General features: G+C 40.5%; 1 protein-coding gene across 1 annotated transcript in view; it reads right to left on the reverse strand.

Moving 5' to 3' along the window:
• Positions 1-12,487: 12,487 nt before the first annotated feature.
• The window catches only part of GPR158 (G protein-coupled receptor 158), a 187,893-nt gene continuing 181,866 nt past the window's right edge, over positions 12,488-18,514 (reverse strand). The window contains exon 11 of the mRNA XM_036400776.2: positions 12,488-18,165. Within this exon, the coding sequence (XP_036256669.1) occupies positions 16,714-18,165 (1,452 nt within the window). The 3' untranslated portion in view covers positions 12,488-16,713. The remainder of the gene's footprint in view (positions 18,166-18,514) is intronic.

The following is an 18,514-nucleotide window of genomic DNA, read 5'->3' on the forward strand; positions in this document are numbered from 1 at the left end:
GAAAAAAACCAAGAGTGAGCTTGAAGACTCTGGGCAGAGAGCTGTGATCCAATGCTGGCCACCTACTGTCAATCCTCCCAGATGGATTCTGGCTGAAATCAAGGCAGCCTTCATGGGGCAGGAGAGCACAGCACAGTGAAGAGCCCAGGGTGGCCAGGAGGCAGGTGGCCAGGGACTGCAGGCACAGGGACAGCATGAAGAATAAGGACTTCACTCACCTACTGATAGCAAACTAATTGCATTGGTGCAAACTTGAGACTCCCACAAACTTCTATGAAGTGCTTCAAGCATATTCAAAATAAGATTAAAATGGATAATAACCATTCTGGAATATTGGGGGAAAATTACAGCATACCCACTAAAGTTCAATGAAACTTAGCAATTACAGTTATTGACAAACCTGACATACAAAGGAGTTTTTACTCATAATTAAGTAGTAATCCTCCCTAGCAGCATTCTGGGAAGAAAATGTGGCATTCTAAGTAAACACAACAGTGGGGCTTTTACCCCAATTAGCCTTTAGACTTGCACATGGTCAGCACTGTTGCTTGAACTTGAACCTTGACATCCTTCATGGGCAAGAGAGAAATTAATACCATCACAGAATCATTTAGGTTGGAAAAGATCCTTAGGATCAAGTCCACCACTGAACCCTGTCCCTAAGCACCACATCTACACATCTTTTAAATACCTCCAGGAATGGTAACTCAACCACTTCCCTGGGCAGCCTGTTCCAATGCTTTGCAAGAAATTTTGGGGGGTGTTTTATTTGATGTCTTAGATATGGAGTTTAAGAGGAGACTGATTGTGTCCCAGACTCAATCAACTTTATCGATTCTATGTCTGTAAAGGGGACCCAGGGAGATTCACGGAGATGGCTCTTACTCAGTGGATAGTATTCTGGGGAGTCTTTGCTAAGTAAGTTGATGATACTTCCCAGTTCCCTCCCTCATCCCTCCCACACATCTTTCATGGTGGAGTTCTCCATCTTGCTGCTTTTTTCCCCAAACCCTGCAGCACATGAAAATCGTGGCTCCTCTTGGTTCCCAGCACAGATTTGGCTGGAATGTGGTGTGAAAGGTGGTTCTCTCAGTGACCCATTGCAATCTGTACAGCAGGTTTGACAGAAAACTCCATTTCACCTGCCTGCAGTGGGCCCAGCCCCTTCACCAGGCCATGATGCCAACCCCCCCCCCACCCCCCCCACATTAGATGTGCTAAAGAGGTGAGAGGAGCCTCTCAGTGCACTGTGATGACAGAGCACACCCCAAGCTGTGGAGTCCTGCTGCCATTCAGAAACATTTGGAGTCATTATTGTATTCCTGAATGAAGACATTGGCACAGAAGAGCTGTCCTTGCACACTTAAGCAGATTTACATAGAAGGTTTTAGTAAGAAAGTGTTTGGAAGGAGGTCAGGTCTCATGTGAGTGTGGTGGCTCTGGTGTCTGTTTCTTGAGTCAGTGAGGTCATTGGGGGAACATGGAACCATGGTGCTCCACCACGGTGCATTACTGATGCAAATAGTTTACTACACTGATGGTTGCTATGGACTGCAGCTATAAAGCAGGGCAAAGCACAGCATTCATGCACACAGAAATGTATGGATATTCATTCCTCAAAGAAAGAATGTTATTTTGTTGAGTGGTGGAGAGGATTGGCTTCAACAGCAAGCAGACCAGCTATGTATCTTGGGAGGTGTGATCACACTGCATATATCACTGTGCTATGGCATATAAGTTTCTGAGGAAGAGAAAGAACTGAAATGGCTAAGTAGATGTGCTGGTTTACCTCAGTGATAAGTGACATTTCAGGGGCAGAACAAAGGGGTGGTTGGATTTCTGAGTGGGTTGGAGTATGATGTACAATTTTTATCCTCAACATTGATACAGTGAATCTCAGCTGCTCCTCATAACTTCACAGTAACTGTCCAGCTTTCTGCACTTGTTTGTGCATGGAGCATCTTTAAAGCCACACCTCATATTAAGCATGACCTGCCACAACATCAGCATTATAATCCATACACTTCATGGATATCCAATTTCACTATCATACAGATTTTCACGTGTGGCAAATTATAGACCCCAAATTCATCATATCCACATTTAATGGTTTCCAGTGCTGGAATAATACTGTACTACCTAAGACTTCATACCTATGATTAATAGCCTTAATATTCATCTCACTATACACATACATTTTACTTGATACTGATAGTATGCTGACTCCCTTAATTTCAGTAATTTAGACTGTTATTCCAATGTTTAAAAACTATATCAATTTCAAGTGAAATTGCAATCCATATATTATTTAAATAATTTTAAGCTTCCAGTAACTTTACATGACATCATTTCAATTACATCCTTGATCAATACAGAGAGCATTTAGTCATAAAAGAGAATGAGTTAGTCAGATGTACAGAGTTTTCAAGGTCACTGTATTGTTAATAAAACTTGTTAACTGACACAGGCATTAGTCATAAAGCTGAGTAAATGTAATGATTAAGCCACTCACAGCTCCTCACCATTCTGTTATATCCTGTTTTCTAAAGAGAGAATTTTTACTGTGGGGCCTAATTTAAACCTACTTAAGTCAGTGGAAAAACTGCCTGTGGCTTTGCTGGGCTTCTATCAGACTGCCACTAAATAACAGAAGCACACTCATGAAAGGAGCAGACAACAGGCTGGTAACTCAGGCAGACTCCTACACATCAGCTCCTGGCACAGTCTTTAGCTGCAACGTTCATCTCAGCAAGGCAGATGGAGCTTGACCAAGCTCTAGGTGGAACTGTAATTACATTTTATTCCTTCAGACAAGTCTTACTGCAGAAAGCACAACATTTTCCCTGCTGCAGAAAGAGGGGAATAATCACTGTTTGAATTGTTGGGGGAGTTGGTGATCCCCCAAGGGTAGGCTGGTGTCCACTTGCTGGGCGGAAGGGACCAAATGAGAGTATACATACAACATGCAACCATACAAAGTGGGCAATAAACAGAGTGAGCAGTACCCAAATGGACAGACTTCAATTTAATGAAAACCCTATTCAGCTCCTGGGAGAGATCACAAAAGACAGAACTCCCTTTTAATGATAAGAAATGCATTATTTCTGTGCACATGGCCACTCCATACTGAATACTATCAGGTACAATGGGTTCTGTTTAAAAGTGAAGGATTTTTTCTGGCCTGTGTCTAGTCTGCCTTACTCAGACAGTCACCAGTGATGTAAGATCAGGCATTTGAATTATCCTTGCCTGATGAAAAGTTGGGAGGGTGGAAAGAAGTCTAAGGCATTGGCAGTGCCAATATATACAATACAGGATGAATCACATCCTATGTGGGATCCCACATCTCACCTAGTATGAGACATCTTGGATACCTCTAAATCTGAGATAGTCATCCTAATCTCCCTCAGAAAATGGATAGACAGACAGCAACTACCTCCTGTAGGCACTGCCTTTAGCCTGAAAGGAATTGCACCACTGAATGCATGGATTGTACTGAATAAGTCTCCATTGACCATACAAAGTAGAATCACCTACATGGAAGTTTCTGGAGGTGGAGATTCATTCAAGGCAGTCCCAAACACCCAAAAGCATTTGCTTGCAAGGCAAGAGAAATATCAAGTTGCCAGTACACAATGCCACCAAAATGGGCAGAATCCCTCCTTGGCAATGCCAAACGATGGTAATACACCCCTGAGGAAGCTGAGTCTGCCACAGACACTGAGGGAGCACAAAACCCTTCAATGAGTAGACTGTATACTGCAGTCCATGTTGAAGCCCCGTGCAGGGCTGCATGCAAGAGAAAATGTCCAGTTAAATGGCCAGCTTGCTAACCAAAACCACACTTACATGACATGTGTAAAAGGTGTCTACTGACTCCAAAGAGCAAGGCATTAAATTCACTGCAAAGTAGCAGGAAACAGGCAGTACCTCATCCAGAAAGCTGATCTGGATAGGAGCAACAAGGCAGAGAAGTCTGGCATCACACAGAGCTGGGAACAGCAGAGTGTGTGAACAGTATCATCAGAACATCACACAGCAGAGGGACGACAGCAGCAAGGTCAAAGGACTCCTCCTCCTGGTAGTAATAGTAACAAAGGAGCATTCAGTACTAAATCCTAGACACTCAAAGGATGTATCTGGAAGGTACAGCTGAACAGCAGCAGAGATTTTGTCCTTCAGCATGATTAATTTAGCAGAACCACAGCCCCTGCTGCAGCCAGCTGCCACTGAAACAGCTTTTTCTAAACAGAGCAAATCCTAATCCAGCATAGTCCAAAGAAAGGAAAATCATGGGTTTGGGAGCTGGACCTGAAAGAAGTAGTAGTCTGTGCATATGGCTGCATTGCTGTCAGCAAAGCATTTAGAAAAAGGAATTCAATCCAAAATCAATACAAAAATCAATCAATACAAAATTCTCTTAAGAATCTGTGGTTTATGTAAGTAAACAAGTATGGAGCCTTCCTACATTATTGTAGAGTTCCTGGTTCATGAATCAGTACAGATACATGAAGAATTTAGTTTCATCAACAGAATTATTTTAATAATTTAAAATTATTTTTATCTCTTTTGCATTCTACTTATCCCTGAAATTACCCTTTATGGATCTATAACAATATCTTAATAGGCAAATATAGCTGAAAAACTGCAGAATATGTTTTTTTTAGTGTCAGTGATTTGTTCATTATACTCACGTGATAGTCATCCCCCTTCCTCTTTTGCTTTTGTCTTTGTCTTCCCATAATCGTAGGCTATAAAGACTAAAAAAGAATAAAATTGACACTTAATTTTGCATGTGCATTTTTGTACAGTTTCCAGCACAACCTAAATGTATGGCAATGTTGCTGTCACTCCTGCCTGTGCTGCTCAGGGGATTCAGAAAGGCTGGGGAGGATGAGGCAGAGGGGGTTTGCTCAGGTGGGCAGCAGAGTCTTGAGCAAAACATATGTGCACGGGGAGAGAATTCAGAGCAAATGTCAAGGTGAGGGGTGATGAATGTTTGGGATGTCAGAATGGAGCACATGGTTTTTGCTAGTGGAAATTATTTTGAAGCTGAAAGAACAGAAAAAAAGAGGGGGCTTTAGCAAAGGCACAAGCACAGACCTAGTGGAAAAGGCAGAGGAAAACTATAACACTGTAAAGTTTCTGTGTCTGATGGAAAAGCTGAGAATAAAATCATGTGGAACAGATGAGGTAAATAAGATTTTTGAGAACACCTAAATTCTTAGGGTTTTTAATTGTCTCTTGTTTTAAGTGTCCTACTTGGAAGCAACAGGTTGAGCTGACAAATCCCCCTGAAGGAGAAGAGCTCCAGTCAGGCCGAGCAAGAGCTGGGCATCAGGCATGTGAAAAGGGTTACAAAAGAAACATGCAAGTCCAGGAGACATCTGTGCATCTGAGCCAGTGTTGGTACATGAGCTTGTTGTGATCACTCTTTGTAAGAGAAGAGGGGGAGAAAATGCAGCCCTTGAGGAAGATCAGTAGAGAACACTAGAAAGGAGGATCAGGAAATGCACCTAAAGCTTTCTTCAAGATCTGACTTACTATGCATGAAAGCTGTCACAGTGACATTAAACACAAACAAACTGGCTGCTTACAACAGATTTGATCCCACATTGTGCCACAACTTGCTTTTCTTCTGAGCAGAGTCAGCTCTGTTTAACACAGCCCAGCTATTTTAGTTAAGGATGTAAAGAGGAACAGCCTTTGATATAATTCCTTTGAGTTTACCTGGCTCCATGGAATTGAACAGAGGTGAAGACCTGCTGAAATTAAACAGACATATAGGACTGTACCAGATGTACCAGAGACACAAATACCCCAGATCCTTCCTGTGACATTTGGATAGTATTTGAAGAAGCAAGGAGGATTTTTGATTTGCTCTTCATGTGTACACAGGAATGCTGTAATAGCACCAGCAAACTCTGCAGGTGGGCAGGGGGAATTCTGGAAAACTCCTGCACTGGTGCTAAAACCAACAAGTATTCATTTCCCACATCTAAACAACTCAGGAGACTGTATTAATTTTCATATAGAAAAAGGTCAGGTCACTTCAGCTTTGAGTTCATCTGAGTTTTATCTATTTTGCTAAGAAAAAATGCCAATTATTAAAGACCCAAGAAGAAATTTCACACAGTGTAAAATGGCTTTCAATAACCAAGCTTCCATAAGTTGAAAGTTGATAATAACCTACTTTGTGAATCACCTTTTACTGTCATTCAACACTATATATTCCTTTCTCATACATGGGTTTCTTAATGCTATCAAAAGTACCTGAAGACTGTAAGATTTTATCTGCATCCTTTTTCCCATCTGTAGGAAGCAGTCAGGTCTTCCTCACACAAAGACAGAAAATCAAGGCACAGGGAGCCTGGGAGCCAGACCAGTACCTATGTAAAAAATGTGCCCCTTAATGGTTTGCCAAATATTACCTTGGGAATTTATAGCTAGGCAGAAAAGTGGATGTGTGTGGCTTTGTCCTGGTTTGGGACAGGGGTGAAGTATTTCACAAGGATGGCCTTAGCCTGTATGGTAGCATGATTTTTTAAAAATAAAGTGGAATGTTTGAAGGAGATGAGGATAATAGTGCTGCCATCTGCCCAGGACTTGAGCTGGGGAAAGTGATTAAAGGGAGCTGAAGGGAGCTGAACAGCCAGGAGAAAAAGCTGAGAAGAGCTTTAGCTTGCAGCACAATGCTTCTGGCCTCGGGCTGAAAAGAGAGTCGAAGCAAGCATAAACCGCTGCGCTGCGACATTTCCAATGAAAAGACAAACCTTTTGTCCTACCTGCAGGGGACAAAGGGCAGTAAGCACCTGGTGGGACCACCAGCTGGAAAGCAGGGAAGTGAAGGGGCAGGGGCAGCTCTTGGAATGATGAATGCTTTTTCGTTCCTTAAGAGTTTTGTATTGGGTGGATTGCTGACAGCAGGTTTCTGTTTCCCTGGTATGAATATGAACCAGACCCTGACTTAATACAGGCCAGCTTATTCACTGGCCTAGTTTGTATGAGCCTGTGGACTCTCCATCCCAGTCTGGCTGAAAAGGTGTTTATGCTGTCAAAAGTTTTCTTTCCTGTTTGGCTCTAATAACTCATTCCTGGTAATGCAAAATTAATTCTGGATATTGTCAATGCATGGTCCTGTGTGTTGTTACCAGCAGTTTCCCATGCCAAGAGTCCACCTGGCTTCCCACCAGCTTGTTTCTCCAAGGGGTTGTACAAGGGAATGGACTCTACTGCTGACTTTGCAGATTTGTTATTGCCATTTGTAAAGATTTGGCATGGCATCAAAACCAATAATCCAGTCTGTCAGACGGGAGTTTTCAAAGAAGTTACTGAATTCAGAGAGAACTGGGGACTAAATTCCTTCTCTGATGGCTTTGAAAATCAGTAATTTCTGTGCTAAGAATTCACTTTTAGTTTACCTCTCATTCAGTAACTGATAACCTCTATGTCCCCTAGGTCTTCTTTTGGGTCATATTAAGTTACAGTAGAAAATATGTTTTCCATGTGAGGAGACAACAAATGAACAGAGAAAAGTAGGAGCTCTGCCTAAGCAGCCCCTAAAATATTGCAGTGTTTGTTTTATGTAAATGTATTTCCTTTTATAACCTACCTGCTTGACACTTCAAACATGCACACACTTTTGAAGAAACAATATCCAAATAATTTACTTCCAGAAAAAGGCAATTTTCTGTAAGGCAAAAGCAGGAACAGCATAAAATGGTGCATAAAGCCCAAAAATCATAAGCAGGCATGGAACTTTATACATATATATATATATATATATATATATATATATATATATATATATATATATGTGGTTTCTGCATCCTTGCATCCTTTGTTGACATCCATCCCCACTGGGTAATTTTTATCCTTAGTAAAAATTGAGTCTGGGGTAAAAACTACAAGATGCATACTTGTTTCAGCTGAAATCACAAGTATTTTAAGTAGATGGAATGTACAGAGCAGTATTTGATCAATCACCAGAAATATGCAAGTTTTCTCTAAGCTCCTTAGTACTGCAATAATTGGTTCCAAATGTGAAAGTAATAAATAAAATCCTCATTGTTTTATTCTGTTTTCTTCCTCAGAGAGGCCAAGGTTTTCACATTTTCATGCTCACATTTTTATCAAATTATAGACTATGCAGTTTTATCTCATCAATTTTTGCTTGTTATTTGCCTGCCCATTATATTGAATTATAATGTTGTTCCCAAGGAATTAAGAATACTATCTACATTTACAAGGCAATGAATAAAACACCAAAGCAAGTAGTTTAGTACGTAGCTAAGATTGTGTGTAAATTATTGCCATATATGAATGGGATGGCAAATCCAAAAAACCCAATCCCTACCTAGGCAATGACTGTTTGTAATGACTTTGCAATTCTAGTTGTAATGTCGACAACAAGCAGTTGCATGGAAAGGTCATGCAATGCACAATGGCAATCTACAATTCATCTGAAATCCTAGAAGGAAAACTGCATCTAAGTGACACCTAGAAAGTAAAGAATGTAGCTTAATGTTACCAATTCTTACTTACTGCAATTTTGTTGGTCATGGAAACAGAATAAATAATTAAAGTAATCAGAATAAAAATAATGAAATCTGTATTTTAAAATATTTAACTATTTCTGAAGGAAAATTCCATGAATTGTGAAACTATTCTTTCTGACTTCAAACACCAAAAAATCTGGGGGGATAATGCTGGCCTTGCAATGGAGCCACTAAGATACAAATCAAGTTTGTTAGCAAGTTCCTGTAAAAGAATAAAATCATCACAGTAATAAAAAAAAAAACTGCTATAAACAAAGTGAAACCTAAATGTTGTGAACATAAAACATTAAAGTGAATATAAACATAAAATACATTGCATACAGAGTAGCAGTAGCCAATTTTGTTGGCTTACACAAATGCTGTGCATTTGCCAAGGGTGTCATAAAACATGATGTGGGACACAGAGCTGGACAGGTGGCTTCTCCAGTGCTGCTGTGATTTTCCTTTGATGATGTCTCCAAGATGACAGCTTTGGAACCACACACTTCTTACCCCCCTGCAGCTTAAAAAAAACTTTCATGACAAAGACATCATTATATGATACTATTTTTAGCACTGAATTATGTCAAGCCAGCCTGGTTTTTATCTGTAGTACTGCAGCCAGTCTAAACTCCCTGCCAACATCATCTGTCAAGCAGTACAAATAATAGTGCTGAAACTGAGTCAGGCAGCCTCCACCCTGCCCCACTTTGGCAACCCTGCAGTGTCCAAACCCACCTCATGGCCACTGCTCTTGTCACCTCTGCAGAGCAGCAGGGGAAAAGGCTCTGCAGGGAGGGCTGGGTGTTCAGCCAAAACCAGGTTTTAAAGTCTACTCCATGATTCAGCATCACTAAAAAGGGCACAGCAGGTGAACTGTAAGCAGGAGAGCAAGAGGTCACACATGTGGGCATGCCACGCCACGCTGCGGTGGGACCAGAGAGACATCTGCATTTGCTCTTCCTCTGAACATCTCCCCAACAGCCACAAAGCAAAGGCACAGGCAAGCCCTAACTTCACACACATTTTATACCCATAGATCCAAGACACCCAGCAGTTTGCATTTCATTAAAAGACTCCTATTATGCAGGCTTAGCAATTTTCTCTTTTAATTGCTTCTAAAAGCAGATACTTGTCTACTGGAAAACCTTGCCTTCTGCAGCTACAAGGCTGCAGGAATGATTCTGTGCCTTCTATATAAGATATGTGCATCTATGTTATACAGAAGATCATAAATGCACATTTCAAAAATATATATGGCTATTTTGGGTACAATGTAATGTTTTTCATGCTTTGACACAATGCAAAATTCAACCTAATTCATACATATCCAGAAATCTAAAATCCACTAATTTCATGGTAAAATGTTTAGGGTTTGATTTGTTTGTACACTTTCAGTGACTAGAAGAGCTAACTCATAAATAAATGAAACAGAAAAAAAAGAAAAATCATCTGCATAAATGGAGAGACAATGTTTAATCTTCCAGGAGTTAAAAGAACCAGAAGATTGAATATTGCAACATGATGACAGCCTGCCAACCCAGTGAAATAATCAGTATCTTTTACTAAATTTCAAGCATTGCTAAAGCCAATTTCCAAGTTGATGAAAAAGCTCCTACAGAATTGGAAAAAGTTGACTTCAGCCTGTCAGAAATCCTGTTTTATTGTAAAAAAGCAGATTCAGCTTGAAATAACTTCTCTGCAGACAGGCAGAGACCCTGAAACCCTGTAACCCTGGATCAGATAAACTGCCTTTTTGAAGAATTGCATTCACCAAAGTCCCCAAAGTTTAGAATTACTTTAATGGTTCCTTTGGAATCCAATCCAGCACTGACATTAAAAAAATTCTCAATTTGTTAGGGAAAAACATTACAATTTTTATAGGGTTTCTTTCAGCTGTGCACCAGCTCAAGTACTCACTAAATACAGGCAGGAAAACTTCTTCCCAACCAGCTCTAAACAAAATTATTTTCCTGGTCACTTTGTTACCATGGTAACTCTGGGCTGTGAGGTCAGAGGAAAAGCCAAATGCCTTTTTATCTCAGCAGCTGGTGTTTGTTAGGAGGGCTTGCCCAGAGTATGTATGGTATAAATGAATGTGTGTCCTGGGCTCCTGGGCAGGAGCTGGAGCTGCCTGGATCTGCCTACAGGCTTTCCAGAGGATGATGGGAAGAGTAAGTTCTAGTAGGGAACACTCTTTCTAGGATGATGGGATCATTCAGGAGCTCTCCAATCCAACCTGCTGCCCAAAGCTACAAGATCAGGGCTTTATCCAAGAAAAGCTCAGAGGATGGGAATGGCACAACCTTTGAGTAACCTTCTCCACTGTTTGACTTCTCGTGGTGAAAAAGTTTTCTGAGTATTCATTCTGAGCCTCTTGTTCAAGCCTGTACCTCTCTTCCTCCCACCGTGCACCACTGAGAAGTGTCCATCTGTCTTCTCCATCCCCTGCCCCTGGGTGCCAGGCTGACAGTGGGACACCCCCACCCCAGCCTCTCATGGCTGTGCAGGTGCAGCCCCACTTTCCTCTCATGAAATATAACAGGAGAAGCAAGAGGGTGTGTGAAAATACATCTCTGGATGATTTCCAAAACCACAAAACTATGGAAATAATTTCCTTACTTCTTAAAACCAGTGAAAACTTTAGAAGTGGTGCTCAAAAGGCACCCATCACTTGAGAGAGCAAAGCTGCCCTCAGTTTGAGCTGAACACCCTGGGGTAGTACAGTGAAAAATGTACAGGCCCTAATTTTTTGGTATCTGGACTTCTTGCTTTCGAAGCACTTGTATACAGTTCATTTAAATAACATAAGTAATTCCCTTCCCTTCTTTCCATCTCATGTTTCCATGACACCTGACAGCTTGACTCAGACTGTTACCCAAATGGCAGCTTTCCAACCCAGGAGACCCTGGGACAGGTACATGTGATCACATACATATGCCCATGCAGGAACCTACCTGGGCTTGCACATCAATTATCAGTCATTAAAAACCACCAGGCTGACAACTAAAAATAAACTAAGTAGCCTAAACTATCTGTATTTATGCAGACATAAGAATGTACAGAGGTTGTGCTGGATTAAATGTTCATGTAGCACCATATTGAGCAGTGGGTGATCTCTATGCAAAGAGAATTATACTACTTATCAGCCATCTAGTTAGGGATTTAAGAATTTTCTATTGACCATGTTCAGGGATCTTGATGGATTTGTCTTCCATGAGCCCTCCAATGCTTTTTGAACCCATGATATGCAGAGCAATCTATTAAAGTGAGCTCCACAATTTATTCATGACATATGCAGAGGAAAACTTCATTTATTTTAAGCTGCTGCATGACGGCCACCCTGGGTGTTCTATAGTTACTGCACAACAAAATCCAGCAAATTCCAGACTCCTAATTACCTTTGAATCATTCACAATTTTTATAAGTCTCATCCCTGTTTCTGAGTCATCTCTCTCCCAAGGTAAACAAGTTTCATTTACACAGCTGCCATTCTCTGTCTTTCATCTTTTTTGTTCCCATTCTTTGTATTTTTCCTATATCTGTTAGACAGGTATAGATATTTGAGATGAGGAACCCAGGCATGTGCACACATAGTACAGATGAGCTATAGGATTTTAGAATGACATTGTAAAATGTGGTCTACTTATTTCCCCTTGTTTTCTAACATTGTAGTTACCATTAAATTCAAGAGAATATAGAATGGACTCTACAATTTTGACCTCAAAATTGCAACCACTGAGAAAACAGAGCTATTTCCTAACATAAAATCCTGAACATAGTGCATATCTACTCTAATGAAAATATAAGGAAAAATCCAGAAAATGATAATGGCATGATATGATCATAGAAGCTGTAAAGTTAGTTACTTTACAAGTTTGATGGGAAACCCACTCAGTTTGGATCAATAATGACTTCAGAAAATCACAACACAAAAGCCTGCAGACAGATTTAATATAAATGTGCTTTATTGCAGAGAAGTTACATTATTTACATGCTTGCAACACATTACAACATAAATCTATCAAGTATTTCATGGTGGATGCTGTTGGTTGCCAGATAACATTGTCATAAGAACCACATTATAAAGTGAAGAGACTTACAGCTTTATATACTCTACAACTTGGAGTAGCTAAAATTTTAAAAGTCAAAGGCAGTGTTTGCTCAGGCCTGCCTGTTGTCATATGCATGCAAAAGCCTAAGGAGAGCAAATATAAATGTCTTGTCTGGTTTCAGGTCTATGATGCCACCAAAGCTGATGATAGGTGTGCACTGATTTATATTTTAAAGCGCATAATCTTGCATAAATTATACAAGTCTAATAAGATTGGTATAAATCTAATTACTTATAAACCATGGCTTAGAAATGAAGGAGAAATGCAGCTTGCACATGCATTTAGAAGGACAACCTAGCAAATGTTTATGACCTTCATGTTTATTGTCTTTTCTCTTAACAGATCTGCTAGAGAACATCCTTATAACATCTTTACTCTAGAGTTGCACTTCTCTTGGCTAAACAATGACAATGAAATTCCAGAAAAAGACACCTAAGCAATCTAGTCAATATATGCTGGTGGAGAAAAATCTATGAAATACAAAACATTATTTATGTCTAACTTAGTATGTCTTCATTAAGCAATGCTTCTAGCAGCATCATAGTGAGATAGGATAGTTGAGTGAAGTTTGGCCCCTCATTTTCTTAAATGTGAAATAATTTAACTCCCAATTGAATCTGTAGCCCAAAGATCAGTTGCTTAATAAATTGGGGAAAGCTTTTTTGTTTTCTAAAGGAAAGTTTTCCAATTGTGTCAGTCTTAGGGGATGTGACTACAATGAGCCTAAAGAACCACAACAGACAGTTTTTAAGAAGTGAGGGAAAGGGTCAGGACGAAAGAAATCTAAACCAAACAAGAATATACAAGCCAATGCCTTCCCTGGTTAACCAGCCATTGCATTTTGCTTTCTGTGCAGCTGGGCTGTTTTACACCAGCCAAGGACTGGGCTTTAATGAAATTATCTTTCCAAACAGAAAGAAAGGGAAAGGAAACCAAGCAAGTACAGATATACAGCGGTGGCACAGTCACAGTCATGCATGACGGGCTCAATCCTGCCAGGACTGCAAGGGGCAGTGGTGCAGTGTGGACACTCTGCCAATGCGGATCCCCCGTCCTCGGTGCACGAGGCACCCCACAGGGCTCCTGCAGAGCAGGGCATGGGCAGTGTGGCCTTGCTCAGCTCTGAGATAAAGGATGGAGGGCCAGATGAGCAAGGGCATGAGGGCTGGTACCTGCTCCTTGCAACCATCTGTCTCCAAGAGGCAGTGAGTACATACAGAGATCTCCTTCCCCGATCCCTCCGTGGATGTCTCTTCTAACCTCACAGTCGGGCTCCCGTAAATGAGCCAGGGCAGGCTGCCATAAGCTGTCCCCCTGTCCCAATCCCAAAAACCACTGCTGACACTGCAGAACTTCCCTTCAAGGATAGGAGAGGTGTAAGATTGTCACCATTTCAGCAGGTTTAAAATTGTGTATTTCTCTGCACACAGGGTCAGTGTGCTCCTGGAGGCCTCCCAAAAAGCTCTGTTCCTAGGAGAGACTTCTTCCCATGGAAATTCAGGGTTATTTTCTCTCAGAAAAGCTGACCAAGTCCCACTGAAACTGACAAGACAAGTTACAGACAAATCCCATGGGTGTCTGGGACTGGGAAGGGAGAATCTGAGCACACTAGGTCTAATCTCAACTCTTTTCCACACCAAGGACAGAGTTGGATTTGGGCTGCACATAGGATGCCAGTGGCCCTGTGTGTGCAAAGTGGGTGCAAGATGTCCAAAGCACCCAGACTCATATGCCTGACTCCCTTTCATGGGTGGAACAGGGATTCTGGGTTGAAGGGTCCCAGTCAGATCTCCTAGACCATAATTATGCCCTACAAAAGAGGGATGGGAGAGTCAGACGAGCCCGGGGTAGTAAAGACCTAAGTCAGCACATCCCCATGGTGGAACTGAGCACTATCCTGGATAACCAGGTTGGCTGGGGCAGTTCAGTCAATTTCACCTGGAGCTAATGAGCAGAATGTATTAGTGAGGTAACACGTTTAGACAGCACCAAGACCTGAGTCAACTTGTCCCCAGCTGGCTCAGGTGTTGGCACATGTCAGGTTTGGGCTTAGCAGCGGCAGTAGGAAAATGAGATCCATCTTGATCTGTCAGTCTGGACATGCCCATAGACTCCTCTCCTTTTTGAAGGACTGAAAAATCCTCTTCCCCATTGTCTAAATCCCTCTGCTCATTGCATTTTATCTTAAGCCACTTTTTCTATGATGCCACAAAAATCAGTTTATACTACATACGTGTATGTGCATGTGTGTATTAGATATGACATTTATATATATATATTAAACATATATAAATATCTATTTTTATATATATTATATATATTAAACAACACATTCTATTCAATCATCCACATTTCATGTTCTTCCACCGAATTCCATCACTTCTCTCAAATTGCACAAGTTCTTTAGGACTGAGCTGTCTTTGTTTTGGAGTACACTACGTACAATTTCTGTGAACAGCACTTTACTGGTACTGCATTGAGATGGCTGGGGCTGTTTAATTACTGCTGACACTCCTCAGAAGAGTTCAACATGTCCTCAGGCCCTGATGGTGAACTGTCACTAAGACTTATAGTTGTGAATGGGCCACCTATGAATTAAGCTCATATGCACAATGAGGACTGTAGCTATTGCTGAAAAGTAGCACTGTATCAAACACCAACTTTTACTGTAAATGTACATATAAATTTAAAAAAAGTCAAAGCATTTTGGACAGTTGGAGAGAGATGCCATCATTTCCGTTCCCACTATAGCTTACATTTGCATATGTGGGGGAAGAGTAATATTTCGGAGTTCTCACTCCAAGAGCCAATTTTTTGAGGTTTGCCAACAGGGGTAAACAGTACAGTGTTGTTCCATAAATAAAATATCTCCCAGAGCTGTCTGGTGTTAGTAAAACATGTGATCATTTCTGGAGTATATTCATTGTCATTCTTGCTTGTCTTATTTAACAGGATAGGTTCAGTATGAAATACTGAATAAGATCATCACCATCGATGTCTAAAGTAAGATTTTTCGTCTCTTAGATGATATTTTCCAATTAATAACAAAAAACCCAGATAAGTTGTCCTACCAGCATATGCAGCTAAGACAACTGAATTTCCACTATTAACAAAGTCTATTAGCATTAAGAGGGAAGTGCATAACTCACTGCATATAAAACCCCTGAATAATACAGTATCAAACTATAAATATAAATAACAGAGAGTAAACAAAACAAAAAAAGACTATATAAATTACAGGAAAGAAAAACAAATAATCTCCAAAGCCCAAAAGAATTTCCCAATATGAATTATGGCTTCCACAGCCAGTGAAAGGTTACTGCAATTCTATATATAAACAAAAAGTTCTACAGCAGGTATTTTAACTTGCAATTAGAAGACAGTATCTGCAGATTGCATAAACATGTTGTTGTGTCACATAATATCAAAGTTATTTGCAAAAATTATACAATCTGGAATGCTTTAATATGAGACACAACAATGTACTTAAACACACAGTAATAAGAAAATGAAAGCAATCATTTTATAAAATATTCTTGGGATGCATTGAGTTAGCAGTGCTATTTAGATTAAATATGAAAAGTGAAAAGTCATCACTTTTTAATAAGCTGCTCGTTGGTACCCCTTTTTGCCATCAGGACATTTTCTGTGTCCCACTTCTGCTGGATCTTTAAAGTCCCAAGGGCAAGTTACAGCCAGTTATGGCATCCAGAAATAATTTGGTTAAGATCTATACTGTGCGTTTGTTATCATCTTATTATTTTTTCTTTTAAAAGAAAATTGATTTCACAAAGGCAGATTTCTTTCATTGACACAGTAAAATCCTTGGAGCAGGGACCATATTCTGGGCACTGCTAATCACATTGTTGGCACTCAACATATAAATAATAACAACAATAACGATAATTTACTTTGCTTAACTCCTACATATTTTTAGTGCTGATTCCCTTGATTTAAGTGATGCTCCTTAGGAATTTTCAGATCCTTTTGGCCTAAGTCCCCTCTGTCTTTCTTGTTGTCTGTCTTCTCAATGTTGCTACTCTCCTCAGTCCAAAAGCCTCTTATTTTCGAGGTGCTGCTGTTTTATTTGCACTTATAGCAGAGGTGTTCAATAAAGCTACACTTCTTTCTGCTTTTGGTAAATCTGTTGTATCATACTCCCAAGGGCAGACTTCAGCTCGAGATGCTAAAGGTTGCTGTATGTAACTACTTGGCTTATGGGAGTTAGATGAAAGCACATTTCCCTCAGAAGAGGTAATTTTTTTCTGTTCAGCCAATTTATTGAGGTTTTCCTTTTCTGCTGTTTTCTGGGGCAGCTCCTCCCGCTCTCCAGGATGGGTATTAGGTGTATACCTATTAACATTCTCACACTTCAGCCCAGGAGACACCTGGGACTTGGAATTTGACTGATTTTTCTCATTTTCAAAGATCTGGTGCTCTTGTGCCTCCTGAGTAGCTTCCACCTTCTCTGAACTCTTTTGATTTGACTGTTGGTGCCCCTCTGGTGTCTTCAGCTTATGATGAGTCTTCCCCTTTGGCTGGGAAGGGTGGTTTTTCTCTGGCTCTGAGGAAGCAATAGACACATGTTTTTGAGCTTTAGAGTCAAAAGGCACAGGACCAGGAACTTGGTCATATATCTCCCAAGGACAAACTTCTCCTATGTCGAAATTTTCCTTGTGTAGAGACTTACCTGGCCCTGTGTCTGGATTTGCAGGTGTTTGACTGACCTTTTGCTGTTTAATAATTCCAGATTTATGTGTTTTCTTTGTTTCCTCAGACTGGGTAGAGTTTTTCCGGTGGGAATCCTTATGTTCCCCTTTATCGGAGGCTGAGTGCTTTTTGGTGGCCTCCTTACCCTTCTGCTGAGATTTATGAGATTTAGTGCTTTCTTCTAGACTTTGTGTTTTACCTGTTAGTCCCAGAGTCTTTTCCTTGGCACTAGCAATAACACTGAGGGATTTTTGTAACACAGATGTTCTTGGGTGCAGAGGCTTCTTATCGGCACTTAAATTATGTGCACTTGCTGATTTGCACACCAAAGGGACCGATTCAGTAGAGACAGCTTCAACCTTTTCAGGAGCATTTTTGGTTAATTTGTTACCATTCAAGGAGTCCAGAAGTGTTTTCTCAGAAGCTATAACTTCTGCACTTTCTGTAGTTAAGCCATTTGGTTCTTCTGTTTGATCCCTAACATGATCGTAAGTGCTGTGGGACTTTTTTAAGGAAAATACTCTGTTTTTCAAAGTATCTTCTTTTGGCTTTGAAGAACTTGTGGAATCTGGTGGGTTTTTCTTCAGTGTGGCCAAGTTCTTCACAGCACTGTGCTCCATCAGGTCCTTCTCGTCCCTGGAGCACTGCCTGGTGACTGTCTCAGGGATTTCTGTGATACGCCGCATTATCGAGCGCCCCAAGCCCTTTTTAGAGCACCTTTTTTTCTGGAGATGTGGATTATTAGCAATCATCTTTTTCCTTTTATAGATTTCAAGCTGAGCATATAGTTTCTTCAACTCATCCTGCAAAGCAAAGTGAATGGCAAAACTAGTATTTACAAAGTGACTACAGTCAAACAAGCGGCCTGATGAATACAAGACCTATTGCTCTAAAAAGGGCATTAAACTCATTTCACTGTCTTTTCTAATTCTTGAATATGTCATTTCTCCATCAACTTGAATCCCATTTTTTTTCCACTTAAAAAAAAGTTCAACTCTCATGCACAAACATGTTACTTTCCATAGCATGCACACTTCATATTCATTTATGCTGTTTCAGATTTCACAATGCTATAGTGTGTGCTTTCCTGCTGAACTCTATAGCTGCTTTTTGTTCTGAGAATATAAGGCCTTTAACCATGTAAAGTAAGAA

The sequence above is a fragment of the Molothrus ater genome, chromosome 1, assembly GCF_012460135.2.
Source record: "Molothrus ater isolate BHLD 08-10-18 breed brown headed cowbird chromosome 1, BPBGC_Mater_1.1, whole genome shotgun sequence".
Taxonomy (NCBI): Eukaryota; Metazoa; Chordata; class Aves; order Passeriformes; family Icteridae; genus Molothrus; species Molothrus ater.